The 13,370-nt window shown below is 34.1% G+C and overlaps 1 protein-coding gene and 1 long non-coding RNA gene across 3 annotated transcripts in view; one reads left to right on the forward strand and one right to left on the reverse strand.

Moving 5' to 3' along the window:
* Nucleotides 1-10,147, forward strand: part of LOC112127840 — a 77,982-nt gene extending 67,835 nt beyond the window's left edge. The window contains exon 3 of the long non-coding RNA XR_002910746.1: nucleotides 8,799-10,147. This is a non-coding gene — a long non-coding RNA (uncharacterized LOC112127840). The remainder of the gene's footprint in view (nucleotides 1-8,798) is intronic.
* On the reverse strand, nucleotides 1,708-11,056 carry LOC106662136 (solute carrier family 35 member G1). Of its 2 annotated transcripts, none has more exons than XM_014385959.2 (2): nucleotides 10,154-11,056; nucleotides 1,708-2,088 (listed from the first exon to the last, which is right to left on the reverse strand). In XM_014385959.2, exon 1 carries the CDS (start codon nucleotides 11,036-11,038, stop codon nucleotides 10,169-10,171), a length of 870 nt encoding a protein of 289 aa, XP_014241445.1. In that variant the 5' UTR covers nucleotides 11,039-11,056; the 3' UTR covers nucleotides 1,708-2,088; nucleotides 10,154-10,168. The 2 variants fall into 2 exon arrangements, with proteins under 2 accessions (XP_014241445.1, XP_014241444.1); XM_014385958.2 differs by having other exon boundaries at nucleotides 1,708-2,094.
* Between the last annotated feature and the right edge of the window lie 2,314 nt (nucleotides 11,057-13,370).

The following is a 13,370-nucleotide window of genomic DNA, read 5'->3' on the forward strand; positions in this document are numbered from 1 at the left end:
TTCCAGTAGTTCTTTGTAAGTTTTGCGGTTGGTCCTTCTATGAATCTCATACCTGTGGTATTGTTCCACCGGGTTTTGGACTCATTAAGGATCCATTTTAAGATGTATCCTCTTTTGTGGCAGGCTGCTAGGCCGCAGTAGGGTTCTGGGCTCATAGATTCCATGTTGGCTCGCTTGTTGGCCAACATGTCAACTTTTTCGTTGCCTCTATGCCCCGAATGTCCAGGGACCCATACCAGGGTCAAGTCATTAATGTCGCTGACTTCCGTCAGGGCCTCCACGCATTTCCACACAGTCCTTGCCTTCGCCTCGCATGAGGCTAAGGCCCTGAGAGCTGCCTGGCTGTCAGAGAAAATGGCTATCTTCCGGGAATGTATTCCTAGCCTTTTTATTTCTCTGGCACATTGTTCAATCGCTATGATTTCAGACTGGAAAACTGTGCCATACTTGCCTAGGCCAGTTCGGTCTTGGGGTTCATTCCAAAGACCCCAGCTCCCTTACCCTTGTCGGTTTTGGAGCCGTCTGAATACCAGTAGGAAATTGCCTTTAGTGGTGTTCCCTTGGCCCATTCTTCCCGTTCTGGTATCAGTACTTTGTACTTCTTACTACAGGTGCAAAACACTGCCGGACATACATTCTGGACTCACTATTCCCCCCCCAAAAAAACACTTACGGACTGAATATGTACGGGACGGCAAAAAAAAATCAAACTTTTACAGGATCCAATCCTTCAGTCAGAAATCCTCAGCACTATCACCGATGCTTTCTTTGTCAATAACCATACTCTCAGACCTTCGAATTCCTCATATTACTAATCTATCTAATCTTGTTATCTCAAATTTCAGTTTAAATAATTCCTTCATTCCATTTCCACCATCAGATCTTTCCAATGCTTCTCTACTGAGGCCCATTTGAAGTGGTGGCACATAAAGCACGCAGTCGAATAATCATCATAATGTTTGCCATCGAAGGGTGCTTTTCTTCGTTTAGCATCAATTTAAGTCTTTGTAGAGTAATAATATATAATAATAATAGTAAAGTATGTGAATGTTCCAAGAGATGGAGATCATATCAGTCTCTACAGTAAGTACTGTATCACATTTCTCGAGAAATTCTTGGGAGTATTTATTATTTTATACCATCTGAAATGGAGGGCTTACCTTTTCTGATAATGAACCAAGTTAAATACACGGCTTTGCTCGCGGCAAAATAATAAAATTTTTAAGTATTAAAAAATAAATTAAGTCTTGATAAAAATATTATTTACGATTTCATCATCAGATATGTAGGTTTTATTTGTTCCAACATCGCAACTCAGTTCATAATATTAATAACCAACAACGGCGAAACAAATTGCCAACGCAAAAAACATCAACACCGTCAACAAAACTGTCTTGAGTATAAATTAAAAAAAAAAGTCAAAACAAGTTTGAAGTTAAAATGTTTCATAAAGTCGTTGTTGACAACTAAAATAGATTTTAAATTGGTTTAAACGGTTAATTTAAAGGTTCATCGCTGTTTAAAAAAACAAAGATGAGTTAAAAAAATATAAGAATGAGAACATTATGCTATGTCCGTTTGTCTAAATAATTGAGTTCTCTCAGATAAGAAATCATATCCACTGTAGAACCAGTCAGTGAATGATTTAACGAAATCATACATCATCTTATCAAACCATTCCTACATCTAATACACTTAAAAAATAAATAATAAAACAAAAATAAATTTATTTATTTTTCTAATAATACAATCAGGCGGTGTCTCGTAAACGTTCAATTCAAAGATCAATCACATTTCGGAACAATTTTCTTTGGCAATTAACAATTTTTTGATACATAAATTATTTTATAAACAAGTTTTTTAACACAATAAATAAATAATAGACAAATACGGTAAAATCGCTTTTTTGGAAATAAAGTCTAATTGACGCAGCGCTTAGGCTGATGTACGAAGTACGAACATCTCAAGTCCGTTCGGAACGGGCATCAAGTTTTCCAATTTCCTTCGCTGGGGGAAATTTCGCTTAAGCAGTTTCGTCAAGGGAAATTTTTTTCCATCCAATCAGAGGCTGATATCATCGTTCTTGAACTGAAACTTAAATTATTAAAAATAAATTACGCACATGGAAAACATTTGATTATCTCTGGAAAAAACACCAAGTATGTTTAATCTGTGCTCATTTTAATCTTAAGATTATCTAAGACGAAGTTAAAAATTTGAACCAGCAACTTACGGTATATCGATCGGTTTTAAATTACATCTCTCTTATTTTCTACAAATAATTCATCATTTTCAAATAATCCTTGTTTGAACCAGTCGGTGAAAAAATAAAACCTGGCTTAATTCTACTTATTCTTTCCAAGGGGAAATAATTCGGGCAGAATTCCGATTTTGTATCAGACGAACAAACAAAATTCCCTTCTCATGGCCGGACTGGTCGAACCTGTTATATGACATTAACATCCATCAGCATTACAGATTTGGACTTGGGAATAATTTCCTTGTTGTGATAAGACGTAAACGAGTAAACTTCTCGAAAGAAGTAAGAAAGGAATCTGAAAATACGTTAATATTGCAATTGAATGTAATTTTTAGTATTATCAATGAACAAAGTTCAAGTTTATCAGATTAGTTTCTTTAGAAAACTTACAGGCAGACTAAATTTTTTAAAGCAATCCAGAAGGGAAAGATGTTGCTTTATTTAAATATTTTGTAATGGCTTACGAACTTGCATATTAGCGAGAGTATGAGTCTATTTATCGTTTCATAGTATACAGCGGTGAAGGGAAGGGTAGCGTGAAAAAAGGGCCAGGGCGACGGTGGGAATCGAACCCACGACCGAGGGGTCTACAAGCCAAGATTTTTATTTATTTTATTCTTCTGTTGCTTATAATTTAAACAATCGTTCTTGTTATGGTGCAAAGAATGACAAGGAAATTCCTTTCATGATTTATTGTATCTTCTCTTTTTATTTCCTCTTCTAAAATATTGAGCCAAATTAACTTGTTTATTATCGTTTTATGAGTAATTTGATGAATAAAACGTAAAAGTAAAAACTTATTGGGAATAATTAAACAGAACATGCATGGTTGCACAAATTTGGATAAGGAATTCATGTATAAATATTGTGACCTTCCCAGGAGCATTTTTATTGTTACTTAAACTAAAATATTTTTATTTACACGATTATAAAAAATGTTTAATATTTTTATCGCACGCTAGTATATTAATCCTATATGAGAAATAGACGAGTTTAATACAGAAATATAATTCGCTATATTGTAACAAAACCAAACATATTTCACTAAAGTAAACATTAATTGTTTTTATTGTTTACAGTCTGTCATTGTTTGTCAAACTCACAAAGTTATGGCAAAAAGTTTCAAAAAACGCATTTTGATTGTGTCGTTGTTAATCCCTATAATTTGCTTCTTCACTAAAGTAAACATTACTTACTTTTATTGTTTACATTCTGTCATTGTTTGTCAAACTCACAAAGTTATGGCAAAAAGTTTGAAAAAACGCATTTTGATTGTTTCGTTGTTAATCCCTATAATTTACTTCTTCACTAAAGTAAATATTAATTTGACTAGTTTCGTGGTCCGCTTGACCAAGTAATATCTTACAATTAATTCAGGTTTTTAGCTGAGATAAAAAAGTTAATGGCACGAGCGGGATTGGGAAAATTCAAAAGGTGCGTTTGAGATGGGAAGTTGGTGTCCGAGTGGATAGAGGTCACAATAGCTCAAGTGGTAGAGCAGCGGCGTATCTAGCCGAAGATCGTGGGTTCGAATCCCGCTCGTGCCATTAACTTTTTTATCTCAACTATAAACCTTAATTAATTGTAAATATTAATTGCTTTTATTGTTTTCATTCTGAAATTGTTTTTCAAACTCACAAAGTTATGGCAAAAAGTTTTAAAAAACTACAGTCATTTGGTTGGCTGTTTATTAATCACATTTCATGTTCGAACTGCCTGCCTTGCGGAAACATGCAAAAAAAATTTTCTTTATAACCACTCAGCACCTCTTTAACCTCTCAGAGCGATACAGTCAGGGAAGATGGATTGACAATCATTTTCTATTATTTGGGTCAGTTCTTCAACTGAGGCTGCTGGGTTATGCGTAGACACTGTTTTTTTAAATGGCCCCAACAGAAAATAATCTGGTTTGGGATGTTATTGGGTATGTGGTCCTTCAATGAAGCATAAGACCACTGTCTTATACGGTTGCCAAGCTTTCGGCTCTATATTTGGCCTTCCTCAGGGCAATGTACGACGTCCTACATTTAAATCATTGACTTTTAAATGGTTATTACATTATTATTTTTATTTAGAACTTCGTCCATTGCCCTGAGGAAGGCCAAATAGAGAGGCGAAAGCTTGGCAACCGTATAAGACAGTGTAAGACCACATACCCAATAACATCCGAAACCAGATTATAATCAAAGTTGGTCGATAACTGAACAACCTCGTCCAACAGAAAATAGACAAGGGGATTAAATCTGGTGACCGACGAGGCCAACAGATCGGGCCATGATGTCCCATCCTGGAAGTGAGGTTTCGAATAATGTCTCACCTGCAAAGAGATATGCGGGACATTCATTAAGCTGGAGAATTTATAGATTTATTTTATAATTTTTCTCCAAAAGAAAGATAACAATTGGACACTGTACTAAAAAATGATAATCAAGTTTTGTTTTGTTTTGATAACGTCATGTGCTCAAGAGAAATTCAGCCAGGCCATCTAAAACGGACACCCTATATGTTCAGAAATACGTCATTGAGTATTTATTAAATAAAGTGGATATAATTGATGAATTGGAAGGTTTACTCAATGTAAATGACGTTGAACAAGTCGGCAATATATTTTTGTTTATGTCAGCTAGCCTGAAGCAGAGTAATCTTGCGGAACAAACTCAAAACGTGTGTTTTATTTATTTACTTATTTAAATATACGTACATATTATTATTGTATCTTAGTATCCTTGAAAATAATTAGTTTATTTTACGTCATTAATCTTATTAATGTAATATACGTCTCTTATCACTTATTTAAATAAAACATTAGGTGAAATAAAAAATGAAACACACTTTATACAATTTTTATTGAAATGTTATATTGTTTTTACAATTAAATAAAATTCTAATTCGTTTCATCCTCTTTTTTTTGGGGGGGGGGATTTTTTCGATATTTTTCACTTAATAAGGGAAAAGTGTTCATCTATAATAAAATTTATATGTAAAATTATGTTTAAAAAAATGTTTTCTCTTACCTTGTTGAATTTCCAGTCTTCCTCCGCGGAAAACGTACAATTTATATTAAGATAGTCTCGTTCAATCGTTTTTCTATCCTTCGAGGTGCAAAGTCCAACAATGTGTAGTATTTATTTCCCGAGTCATAAACACAAGATGCTTCTGTAAGCGGACGACGGCGCGGCGACCGAATAATCTCTCAATATTCGCTTACTTTTTCTCTAAGCGACAAGAGATGAGTCGGCGTAAGAGCGTCGCTACTGTGGTTTGGGTAGTCAGCCACAACTCCAAATCTGGGATGAGTCTATCAACAAGAGGACTCAGCCAGCCAGAGCCAACGAGGATCAGCCGTTGAGATCCATCGAGCCAAGTCAACGGTCGAAATAAAAGATGCTGTGGACACTAATCGTGGCGAGCGTCGTTTGGGGTAAGTCCCTTTGTTGATAGACTCATCCCAGATTTGGAGTTGTGGCTGACTTGTAGATTAATTCAGATCCTGTGGTTTGGGTACCGTTAAGAGACGGGATTGTTACTGAATATGCTCTCTGGTTTATTGAATTCTAGAACCTTACCGTCCCCTACACAAGAATAAGTAGCGACGCGCTTACGCCGACTCATCTCTTGTCGCTTAGAGAAAAAGTAAGCGAATATTGAGAGATTATTCGGTCGATATTCATGGAAAATCCGAATTTAACGCTTGTGGCTATCCCGCAGAGGATCTAGTTGTATAAAGGTATAAACAATGGCAACTTTTGTTTATAATGCGTCTGCAGGGGTGTATATTTTCACCAATCCATCTATTCCATCCAATGTCAAACCTCATCTCTTCATGTACACTTCTCAGTCTCAGTAGCAATTTTATTTACGAAATTATAAAGGATATCCGAATAAATCTATTGATATCAAAAACAATTTCGTTTTTGGTTTTAAATAATCTGTCGGAAATAGCACCGCAATCAAACCCGTTCGTGCTGTCCTCCCAGCAATAAATGGTGGTCAAATACCTCCGGATAGATTTGAAAATTTTCAGTATACTTCCCTGTAATATATGCTGATTTTGAAAGCATTCTTAATTTATTCATGTGAGCCAGACAAAGAAAAATATTGTGTTGGCATGTATATCAAAATTTCAGAAGCTTATTCCCTTACCCCTATTATCGAAACAAATTGAATGAAATTCCAACAAATCCTGTGATATATAGACGCCCAGCCGCGTGTGATAAATTTGTAGATATGGTTTCGAAACGTTTCTCATTGTATTTTATTATTTATAGAATTTGGTTATCTAATTTATATTACTCTATTTTGTGTGCCCCTTATCCTTCACTCTATTGTGTGCTAGTAGCATTGATAATTTTTTTCAGGAAACATTTCTATTATTCAGAACAATACCTTTACGTTCTCATTCAAAAACCCATGAATAATGTATTTGTTTGATATAACTTTTATTTTAATTTTCATATGGTATATAAAATGTTATAAAGCAAAATGGGAAAGGAAGCATCTTGTGTTTATTTCTCGGGAAATAAATACTAAACATTGTTGGACTTTGCACCTCGAAAGATAGAAACTTGAAGTTTATGAGAATTATTGTACTATTATTGATAGAATTTTTGTTATCTAAATTATGTTACTCTCTATTATTTTTTTAGAAAAAAATATCTATTATTCAGAACAATATCTTTTCCTTATCACTCAAAAACCCACGAATAAGGTATTCGTTTAATATAACTTTTTTTTAAAATTTCATTTTTAAATTGTTTATGATAAAATGTCATAAATGCTATATACAAGGGGAAGGAAACAGTGCATTTATGTCTTGGGAAAATACCTACAAGAAATGGTTGGACTTTGGACCTCGAAGCATTATGTTATCCTGTATGACAAATAGAGAGAAAAAAGTTTAATAATGAAGTATCGCCTGTTTATGACTCAGAGAAATAAGTACTACACATTGTTGGATTTTGCACCTTGAAGGATAGAAACTTTGATTGAAAGACTTAATATAAGTCGTACGTTTTCCGAGGATGAAGACTAGAAATTGAACAAGGTAAGAGAAAACTTTTTTAAAAACATAATTTCACATATAAACTAATATACATGAACTCTACTGATCTTGTCCAGGTTACTAGATACGGAGCTAAATACGGTTACTCTTGTTGCCGACCACGGAGCTAAGAGAATCTTTCATGAAAGCTTTTCTCCCGAAACATATTCAACGATCAACTGCTGTGTTGGTATAACCAATATTCAACGAAAAATATCACTTGTGTACAGAGGACGAAACTAATTAGAATTTTATTCAATCGTAAAAAAATGTAACTCATTGCAATAAAAATTGTACAAAGTATTTGTTTTATTTTTTATTTCATCTAACGTTTTATATAAATAAGTGATAGGAAACCTAGTATTACATTAATAAGAATAATGACGTAAATGGTGACGTCATGATTGGGGTCTCCTGACATCCTACAGAACACTTATGAGGTACGATAAAGAGGCGGATTAGACATCGTTCATCGTTCCAACAAGTATGGAACGAATTCAAACCGTTCTTGTTGAAGAATTGGATTTTGTTTCACAAGCTGAAAACCATTTGCTTAGGAGAATTCAGCCCCTTCGCTAGGCTACACGTGGCTACACGATAATACGTGTTAATCAGAACAAAACTAGGAAATAAATTGTTAGTTAAATTCATATCATTCTATCACTGAATGATTTTCCGGTGTTTTGGTGAATTTTCTTTCAATCCAATATAAGTAAATAATTTTTATAAAAAATCATTAATTACGAATCTTGTTTAATTTGATTTAAATAAAATAAGCATGTTGTAATTAATATAACAATAAAAAATATACTTAGAGTAACGATGTTTTTTATTTCGACCTCAACAATTTAACTTCTGATTTTTTGGTGGGCTATCATTGTTTGTCTAAAAATGTAAGAAATCTTGTGCATAGGCGCTAACTCACCAGAGGAAGGATTAAAATAAATCCGAAACGTGTGGATTGAAAAAAATTGGTTGTTTTTTTTGAGATGACCTATTATCCAACCTTCGACAAGGAAAAATCAGAAGATAAAAAATATATACATTATAATTAATTAAGGCTTTTTGGTTGAGATAAAAAAGTCAATGGCGGGATTCGAACCCACGATCTTCGGCTAGATACGCCGCTGCTCTACCAATTGAGCTATCGTGACCTCGATCCACTCGGACACCAACTCTCCATCTCAACCCCACCTTTTGAATTTTCCCTCCTTTTTGCCATTTTTCAATATTAATTGGTCAAGCGGACCACGAAATTAGTGAATAAAATATATACAGTTTGAAACAAACAACAAAATACGCGTGTCCGTTTTCTTTTGTCTTTGGGAGTATAATAATCAAGAAAAACAGAAAGGCTTATCAAAAACAAATAGAACATCTATCATCCACACAGTGAAAGTTTATTGACATTAGTAGGAAAAATATTTACTTTTCAAAATTGGAACGATTCTTGATAAATTTAAGCAATATTTTAATACGGTATATTTTCTTTTACAGATGAACTGTGCGGTTTTCGAAGACCATTTTCGTTTTTTACATAAAATATCTATCTAATAAATATACCTATTATATTTGTATTAACTCAATACCAAAGTAGTAAGACGTACTTTCTGTCTATATATTTTTTATTGTTAAATATTACGTTTTTGGTCTACAATGATTTTCACCTTGAATTCTACCTCTTTCACGGTCAGAGTCAACATGGAAAGGCACTTTAACTCATTTTAAATACACTGAAAGGTATGTGCGATGCTTTACAAACTTTTCGGACCTGTAAACAAACACAGGTTCTTCCATGATGCTCTTTAACATCTTTAAAGACAAAATCATCCAATCTCAAATTTAATTATTGCATTTATCCAAATAATAGGTATTTTAAAATAAAGATTTAATCGTTGTTGTTACGATCGAATTGTGATTTAATCTATTTACAACTATTCAAAACTAATCAAATAAAAATTCGATAAGATAAAATAGCTTAAAATCTATATCATTGCTACACTGAACTTGTGTATATTTGTGTTAAGTGCAAACAGTTTGTTAGAATTAAAATTGATTGTCCAAGAAAATAAATTGTTTTTATTGAATGGAGATAGGAATTTACCATGATCCTTTCTGCAGAAAACTCCGCAATGTCCTATAATACTCAACTCTGTAAAACAGGGAGCAGAATATTGTAACTACACAGATAGAGGAAAAATAACTATTTTGTGCTTAGTGGCCGTTAATCAGGTTAAAGTGTAAGCTCAAATATATTTGGTAGGTATTTTGTTGTTTTGGCATAAAATCTTGTTTCTCTGTACGGGAAACGTGATACGACGTATACGTACAAAGAACCTTATCAATGTTTGGCATGTTTTGCCTTGCTATCAAAAAGATCAGTTTTTTGAGCCATTGAAGAATGGAAGGATTGTTGTACCGCCTGGACTTTTGCGATAATACATTTACTCTCGACGTCTGAATGTTATCATGACTGAAAAATACGCGGATACAAGTCCTTAATAAAATACAAACTTATAAAATATAATTTTAGTTTCGTTCATTGTATACCGTCAATAATAATTTAACTTTGGGAAACATTTAGTGATTTGATTATTTCTAAATTGACCCTTATGTGAAAATAACATTTTTTTAACCAGAATGTGGATATACAGTCTTAGAAAATAAATAAATAAAACAATTATTCTGTTGAAATTATAAGTAAACAGATTGAATTTGTAATTTTTGGAACCCATACTCTTGGAGTATGTTGGAAGAAGATTAATCTGTAAATAATAATATAGAGTGGAATTTGTGGAATTAGGACGTTTAAAAGCTTGTTAAAATATTTTTCTTAAAACGATTGTGATTACCTATCATCTTTTGCGCTAAATCAACTCAGGAGGAGGAAGAGGTTTGAGAGGTTTATCATCTGCCTCTGTGACGATCGCAGTGTACGCGACGGAAGCGGTGATCAAGATGGTACCAGATATCCTCAGGGGTGTGTAATCCTCGTTGTAGAACAGTATTTCCCACATATAAGAGAAAACAATGTCAGACGCGTGTACGAGACACACCACGCCGGCTTGTTCGGTCGCGAGAGCGAGAGTCACTAGAAGTTCTTGCACAGTCGCCAAAAACGGTATCCACGCCGCCGAAACGTCCAAAGTCCATTTTTCGAAAAAGAAGAATGGAAACGTCAAAAACATACTGGACAGACTGTAATTCAATATGATCACCGAATAATGCAGACTAGTGAGTTTTTTGAGAAATATATACGATCCAGCATCGCAGAAAGCGCCAAGGAAAGACAGGAAACATCCGTAGACGTAATCGGGATAATTACCAACCGGCCGGCCGGTTATCATGACAACTCCTAGGAGAACACTGCACGTTGAAATCACTTTTTCTATCTTACAAGATTCTCCAAGAAAGAATCTGGCGGATATGACTGTGAAGGCGATGGAGGTGTAGGCGAGGAGAGCCTCGTCGGCGAGCGGCATCATCCTGGTCGCAAGATTGGACACCAAGACGACCGGTGCACTGCACAACGACCGTCCCCACAGGGCTGGCAATTTCTTTCCCGGGAAAGCTGGGTCCTTGTTCAACAGAGCGACCGGCAGGCTGAACAGGAAGAGCATGCAGTACATGACGAAGCTCAGCTCCCCGACGGGGACCTGGCAGCTTTTGGCGCCGTACGAGCATACACTGATTAAAAAGGCAGAGGAGAGGGAGAGCAGAAGACCCTGCCTGAACATCTCTTGAGCGGCGACTGAACTCAGGACTCTTTCAACGTCCCCACTCCCCTTCCTCGTGATATCCCTTATCACAACTCTTACGCAACTTCGTATGCAAAACACAGTGTGCTTAGTTCAGCCTCCGATTCCGAAAAAGCGGTTCGCGCGCAGAACCGTTAAATTCCATCGCCTTAAAAAAATATCTCCAATGATTACAACCATGTCGAAAGGATTTCTATATCTGTAACGCTAATATTGTAAAAACGATGATAAAAATGTACTCTTTGTTTTAATCCTGTTAACTTTAACTAATATTAAACCAAATTATTCATGGAACTTTTAACAACTAGCAAAATAAACCACAATTTCCACGAAAAATTTCAAAAAGAAAAGATTTTTAACAGTGAAAATTAAAGTTGGAAAATTAAAAACAAGTGGATTATTTATACTTACTTGTTTTGTTATTTTGTTTTGTTACTATATTATTTCAGAAATATTTCTAAATTAAAAAATATTTTACTGTACCATTTAGGCCCAAAAAATACCAATAATTTAATAAATTGGATTCATACATAGGTTTTCCTTGGATGAGAGGATCCAAGCTAGGGAGGAAAGAAGTTAACATAAAAAAATCCATAAAGAAACATAAATAGAATAATTACAATGCAGTAGATTTGTTGTTAATCTCAGGTGTCTATCTTTCAGATTATGCTTGCACAACAAATTTTCATTCACTGTCAACTTAATTACGCATTACTTTTAATTGTCAGGCTCAGTGAACCTTAAATCTTTTTGTTTTAACTGTTTCTTTCCTATTTTTCACACCGTGTAAACACAGAGGATGAATCGTAACTGTCGTTCCTCATTTCACATAGTAACAAATTCCGTCCATTCTGTAACAAACTTATGACTACACTGACAAAATAAAGTCTATCATGGTATAAATGTAGCGGGGTTTTAAGAATATTATTTATCGAGTTTTATTTTTAGTAAACCATTAGAAAAGCCAATAATAAATCCAAATAAACCAAAGTGTAAATATTTAAGCAGAAATGTAATACAACCACTGGGCTGGTAATAATACTAACCCGCAATGCAGGCCTGCTATGCATGGTCATTTTTAAAGGCGCACATGTTATCTGAACTTTTTCAAATTAAGCAAAACTTACAAATGATTATATAATTTCGATAGTCAAATTTGGTTTTTCCAAAAAAAATCTTCGGATATATAAGATTTAAATTTGGAGGAGTATTAAATTATTAGTTATTTAAAATATCATATAGTTTTCTTGTAATTATATTAAAAAAATAATTTAATATAAACTATGATAAACAATGTTTCCCAACTATTTGACCATTATTTATAAAATTAGAATAGTTTGAAGAGGCGAGAGAAAAAAAAACTTGCAATTTCAAAATGCTGCAAATCCCAGCGTGGTAAATTTTCCTAATTTTTGGAACTTTTTCGTGCATAGTCACTATTTTAGGATTCATCCAGAAAAGAGTAGACTGGGAAAATTGGACAACGCATCAAGGGATTTGTGACAGTGGCACCGTTATCTCTTCTGGTTGCCCTTGAACCGAGTTTTACAACGCAGAAGATGGTATGTATATTTTTTCCATCGATTTCTTACTTTCCAAATACGACCATTCGTGATTTGAATTGTACACCATTTTTTTCATCCCCAGTTGAAAGGAGGAATAATTGCCAAACCGTTCTCAGATTTTTCAAAATACTTCTTACGTCAAGATGTTACGTAGTGTTTTTAGTACAATTGTAGTATCTAAACTTGATCAAAACGTTTGAAAACTGTTGAATATGTATTTGTTTGTATAATAAAACTGTAAAATAAATTCATTGAATCTTGTGAAAAAGAAAAAATTGATTGCAATGTTCAGATTTAATGTATAATTGGATCTCTCTCTCTCTCTCTCTCTCTCTCTCTCTCTCTCTCTCTCTCTCTCTCTCCCCCTCTCCCTCTCCCTACCTATATATCCCTTTTGGATTGGGGATGGAATCAAGATTATCACGAGAAGGTCGTTGGATGTAGTCAATGTAGGCCAAATCGTAGTGACTATAAATAAAATCAAATGTTATTGATATATTAAGCTTTTTATTAAACTGTCTTGAATATTTGAGAATCTCAAAAAATGTGTAGAGATTAGTGACCGTTTGATCACGATATCTGAATAACAATCTCAAAAAATTTGACATGGGCTTAAGCTTGTATGCCTAGCAATTTTGTTTTTCAGGAAATCATATAAATTTATTTTTCTTATTATCATAACGATAAAGTTACACTGATAAATAGAAATCTGCTGGTTGCATACAAAACACATTATACTATTGTAC

This window comes from Cimex lectularius, unplaced genomic scaffold (assembly GCF_000648675.2).
Source record: "Cimex lectularius strain Harlan isolate CLEC.00 unplaced genomic scaffold, Clec_2.1 scaffold315, whole genome shotgun sequence".
NCBI classification, from domain to species: domain Eukaryota; kingdom Metazoa; phylum Arthropoda; class Insecta; order Hemiptera; family Cimicidae; genus Cimex; species Cimex lectularius.

Bases quoted from the DNA above. Each gene is read 5' to 3' on its own strand.
- LOC106662136 (XM_014385959.2), bottom strand. From the start codon at position 11,038: ATGTTCAGGCAGGGTCTTCTGCTCTCCCTCTCCTCTGCCTTTTTAATC.